At 37.9% G+C, this 5641-nt stretch overlaps 1 protein-coding gene across 1 annotated transcript; it reads left to right on the top strand.

The window, feature by feature from the left end:
* The first annotated feature begins 588 nt into the window (after positions 1-588).
* On the top strand, positions 589-4622 carry LOC147505216 (uncharacterized). The gene is made up of 8 exons (XM_086605495.1): positions 589-846; positions 898-1210; positions 1775-1897; positions 2451-2825; positions 2946-3100; positions 3194-3342; positions 3840-3990; positions 4131-4622. The coding sequence occupies exons 1-8, from the start codon at positions 589-591 to the stop codon at positions 4620-4622; spliced, it is 2016 nt and encodes a 671-aa protein (XP_086461621.1).
* The last annotated feature ends 1019 nt before the right edge of the window (positions 4623-5641 follow it).

The following is a 5641-nucleotide window of genomic DNA, read 5'->3' as shown; positions in this document are numbered from 1 at the left end:
CCGTGATGAGTGTGCACAATGAACCAAACACTTTTCCGTGCACAATTTGTTCAGGTCCAGACCACACTACCCATTCATGTCCCATCTTTATTCAACAGCCTGAGTCCACCATGGAACAAGTTTGTGCCTTTAATGATTTTAGGAGAACACCCCCAGTAGCTTTTAGTCCAACATACAACAAAGATTGGAGAAACCACCCTAACTTCTCTTGGAGACAAAATTTGCCTAATTAAAAACCAACAGTTAGGTCCACTTGTAGGTTTTTCTAGTAACAACCAGGGTAGGCAATAGAACTAATTCCCCATGAACCAGCAGATGAACCCAGTCCTGTACAACCAGTACAACCCAACTTCTAGTTCCCAGTATGTTCCATCCCAACAACCACAAAGACAACCATGGGAAGAAGCCTTCCAGAAGCTTGAATAACAAGTGAGCCAATAGTCTAACCAGATTAGTCAACTCACTAACCTTGTAGCCACCATAGAGAATGGAACGTTTCCAAGTCAACCATTGGCTAACCCAAAGGGGAACACCAAGGAAAATGCCTTTGAAGTTTCAAGTTCTCAAGAAAATACTTTTCCTAAGGAGATGAAAGCAGTCACCACACTAAGATCAGGGAGACAAATTGACAATCAGGTTAGGACACCATGTGAGTCCACTACTCCAACCCCACCTAGTCAAGAAACTGAGTCAACTGTAGCCCCGAGTTCCAAAACTCCACAACAAAAGCCAGATGACTCCCATACTAAGTCAGATTCCCAGATTAGAATTGTCGTGCCAAAATCCCCTTTCCCAGAGCAACTTGTTCAAAATAAGAAGGATAAACAGTTTTATGAGATTATGAATGTTTTAAAAAATGTGAGCATTAATATTCCTTTTCTCAGCGCAATTTAGCAGATCCCATCCTTCACAAAATTTGTGAAAGACTTGTGCACTATTAGGAGGAACACCCATGTTCCCAAACAAGCATTTCTTGCTGCTCAAGCCACATCCTTAATCAACCAGAAAACCTTAGTTAAGCTTAAGGACCCTAGGAGCCCTACAATCTCTTACCACATTGGAGACAAGTTCAAGGGAAATGCTCTATTAGATCTTGGTGCTAGTATCAACTTGTTACCTTATTCTATTTATCAGGAGTTGGGCCTACAAGATTTAAAGCCCACAAGAGTCACCTTGCAATTAGCAGACCGATCTGTTAAGATTCCACGTGGTATAGTTGAGGACGTTTTAGTCAAAGTAGCTGACTTCTATTACCCTGTAGACTTCATAGTTCTAGACACTCATGATTCCATAGATAATAGAGTCTAATCATTTTAGGTCGACCATTCCTAGCTATTGCCAATGCCTTGATAAACTATAGAAACGGTGAGATGAAGATGTCCTTTGAGAATATGTCTGCAGATGTGAATGTCTTCCACCTTATGAAAAAAAATAGTGATGATGGGGATATTGGTGAAGTTTTTCTCCTCAATAGTTTGGTCCCTACTCCACAAGTGGAAGACCCATTAGAAGCCTGTTTAACCCATTTTGCTTGTGACTTTGACATAGATGGATCCATTAGTATTGTGAATGAGTTATTAGACTTTGTACCTATCCTAGATACAGAACATTGGAAAGCTAAGGTAGAACCACTCCACTATCCTATGGCAGAAATAGTTTCAGTGTTGAGTCCAAAGTTGAGCCTATAGTAGTGAGCCCAAGGTTGATTCTACTCCTTCACCAATAAGCCCAGAACTTAAACCTTTGCTAGCTGAACTCAAATATGTTTTCTTAGGACCCAATGAGACTTACCTTGTTATTGTTGCCTCTGATATGTCAGTTGAACAAGAGGTCTTGTTAGTTGAAGTTTTGAAAAAGCATAAGTCTGCCATTGGTTGGTCTCTTAATGATATCAAAGGTATTAATCCTTTACTGGTTCAACATAAAATTCACTTAGAAGATAATTCTAAAACTTCTAGAGAACCTCAGAGGAGATTGAACCCACACATGAAGGAAGTAGTCCTAGCTGAAGTTTTAAAGCTCCTAGATGTACATGTAGGTATCATCTACCCTATCTCAGATAGCCAGTGGGTTAGCCCTGTATAAGTTGTACCCAAGAAGTTTGGGATAACTGTTGTCCCAAATGATGAAAATGAGTTAGGCCCTACCAGAGTTCAGACTGGATGGAGAATGTGCATTGATTTTAGGAAGCTTAATGCACAAAAAAGAAAAGTTCATTTCCCTCTCTCGTTGATTGATCAGATGTTGGATAGATTAGCAGGCCATGCTTTTTTATTGTTTCTTAGATGGTTTCTCAGGTTACTTTCAGATTTTTATAGCCCTAGAAGACCAAGAAAAAACTACCTTTACCTATCCTTTCAGTATGTTTGCTTATTGACGCATGCATTTCGGGCTTTATAATGCACCTGCGACTTTTCAAAGGTGTATGGTTAGTATCTTTTTCGACATAGTGAAGAGGTTTTTAGAAGTTTTTGTGGATGACTTTTCTGTCTTTGGTTCTTCTTTTGATGATTGTGTGAACTATCTGAGTCTTGTTTTAGAAAGATGTGAGGAGAAAAACTTAGTCTTCAATTGGGAGAAATGCCACTTCATGGTGAAGAAAGGCATTGTCTTGGGTCACGTTGTTTCTAGTGAGGGTATCCAAGTTGACAAGTCTAAGATTGATGTGATATCTACTATACCCATTCCCAAGTTTGTTAAAGATGTTAGATCATTTTTAGGACATGCTGGTTTTTATCGTTGGTTCATAAAAGACTTTAGTCAAATTGCTAGGCCTCTAAGTAACTTATTTTCTAAGGATGCTCCTTTTGATTTCACTGAGGCCTGTATTAGAGTTTTTTACTATTTGAAAAATGCTTTGACCACTGCACTTATTATCTGACCACCTAACTGGTTACTCCTTTTTGAGTTAATGTGTGATGCTTCTGACTACGCGGTTGGTGCAGTTTTGGGTCAAAAAGTAGATAAACTCCCTCACGTCATTTATTATACTAGTATAACTCTCAATGATGCCCAACTCAACTACTCAACCACCGAGAAAGAGTTGTTGGCAATTGTTTTTGCTTTTGATAAGTTTCGACACTATTTGATTGGTTCCAAAGTAATTGTTTACTCTGATCATGAAGCTTTAAGGCATCTTCTTTCTAAGAAGGATGCCAAACCACAGTTAATCTGATGGATCTTGTTGCTGTAGGAGTTTGATATTGTGATTCGTGATAAAAAAGGAACTAAAAATGTAGTTGCCGATCATTTGTCTAGGCTAGTGATTGAGTCCATTGATAATTGGCCTATTTCTGAGAGTTTTCTTGATGAGCACTTGATGGCTGTTGCTCAAACCCCATGGTATGCTAACATAGTGAACTTCCTTGTCACTACTCAATTACCCAATCATTGGAGTAAGCATGATAGATCCAAGTTTTTGGCCACTACCAAATAGTTTGTTTGGGATGACCCTACCTCTTTAAGTGTTGTCCAGACCAGATAATACATAGATGCATTCCTGAGTGGGAACATAGAGTTATTCTCTCATATTTTCATGATCATGCATGTGGTGGTCATTTTGGCTCCAAAAAGACCGTTGCAAAAGTGTTGCAATGCGGATTTTATTGGCATAAATTGTTTCATGATGCCCATACTTACTGTCAATCATGTAATAAATGTCAACACCTAGGGCGTATGTCTCATAGGCATATGATGCCTCTTATCCCTATTCTGATTGTGGAAGTTTTCGATGTGTGGGGTATTGACTTTATGAGACCTTTTCCTAACTCCCATGGCTTTGAGTACATTTTAGTGGCAGTTGACTATGTCTTAAAATGGATTGAGGCTATTGTATGTAGGACCAATGACCACAGAGTTGTTGTCAATTTTCTAAGGGAACACATTTTTTCAAGATTTGGTACTCCCCGTGCTATCATTAGTGATGAGGGAAAACACTTTTACAACAAAGCTTTTGAAAGTTTAGTGAAGAAATATGGGGTTACTCACAAGGTTGATTTACCTTACCACCCCCAGACCAATGGCAGAGCCGAGGTCTTCAATAGGGAAATTAAGCAAATCCTTGAAAAGATGGTCCGATCAGATAGGAAATATTGGAGTTTAAGACTCCCTGATTCACTTTTGGCCTACAGAACTACTTTCAAAACACCCATTGGTATGTCACCTTATCGTCTAGTCCTTGTCATTTGCCTGTAGAGTTAGAGTATAAAGCCTATTGGGTCGTAAAAATCCTTAATTTTGACCTTGTCAAGGCTAGTGACCATAGGAAGTTGCAATTGAATAAGCTTGAGGAGCTTAGGAATGATGCATATGACCTCTCTAAAAAGTACAAAGCCAACATGAAAAGGGTGCACGATAACCAAATCATGAGGAAGGAATTTTTCGTTGGTAAAAAAGTTTTACTGTATAATTCCCATCTTCATTTGTTCCTTGGGAAATTGAAAATTTGTTGGTCTGGTCCTTTCATAGTCACACATGTCACTCCTTATAGAGCAATCACAGTTAAGAACCCAAAAGATGGTAGTACTTTTAAAGTTAGTGGTCAACGTTTGAAGCAATTTTTGGAGTTACGTTCCCTAGAAGTAGAGGAAGTACTTCTGGAAGATCCTATCTATAAGGATTGATCATCTCTTTGATCACTGCTGCGTCGGGCTGACAACGTAAACCTTGGCGCTTTTTGGGAGGCAACCCAAAGTTTTGTACCTATTCCAAACTCTAGGTTTGGGGGTGCACTTGTATATATAGTAATTGTAGTATAGTTGCATTTCCTTGTGCTTTCATTCTTATTTTATTGGCAGGAAATGTGATTAGTAAATAAGCATCAAACAAGGTAAAATGTTTTAATTTCTCTCTTCCCAAGCTTACGTTCATTTTGTTATTAACATCATTATTGTCATTCTGGTGGCTTAGTTTTCAATATTGGGGACAATGTTTCATTTAGGTTTGGGGGTGTTGAAATTTAAAAATTTCTCTTTGATGTTTATGATTTTTGTTAAAAAAATAAAATAAAATCTTTTTGAAAAAAATAAAAAAATAAAATGGTGTTCTAAGTTTCAACTATGGGATTCTTATGATAATAAATGTTTGATACCCTTTCGATGATGAAATAGGTCTAGAAGTCTCAATTTGGCTACATACTTTGACTTGATTCTTAGAAATCTGAGTTAATTAGAGTGTAATAGACATTGCATTAGTTCTTGAGTATCTTTGCACGAATCTTGCATTGCATTTTATGAGTAATGAACTTCTGGAATCCAAATGTTAGATGAATTAACTAGACAAAACCTGTGAGTTTAAGCCAAAAACCTGCATTATGTGTGAATTTTCTTGAGTGATGACACCATGGATGAAGCTTTTTCGAGTAGAGAGATGCACACTTCTTCTTGTTAGATCACCACACGGACACCTAGGTAGAATTTAGGCATTCTTTGACCGTTTGGGCCTAATATATCCCACCTATATATATCATTTTCTTAAAAGCCCTTTTGAAGCCTTGGTCTTTAAGCATTTTTCTTGTGAACCAAACTCCTTAACCCATATATTTTAATCCATAATATAACCTACCTAAGTTGTTACTTGAGAGTTAGGATGAGTGTGAAGAAAATAAAGAAAGTGTACTCAAAGTCAGTTGCTTCCTTAACAG

Source organism: Coptis chinensis, chromosome 4, assembly GCF_015680905.1.
Source record: "Coptis chinensis isolate HL-2020 chromosome 4, ASM1568090v1, whole genome shotgun sequence".
NCBI lineage: Eukaryota > Viridiplantae > Streptophyta > Magnoliopsida > Ranunculales > Ranunculaceae > Coptis > Coptis chinensis.
The sequence above is the reverse complement of the archived record's forward strand: the minus strand, read 5'-3'. Positions and strand labels throughout refer to the sequence as shown.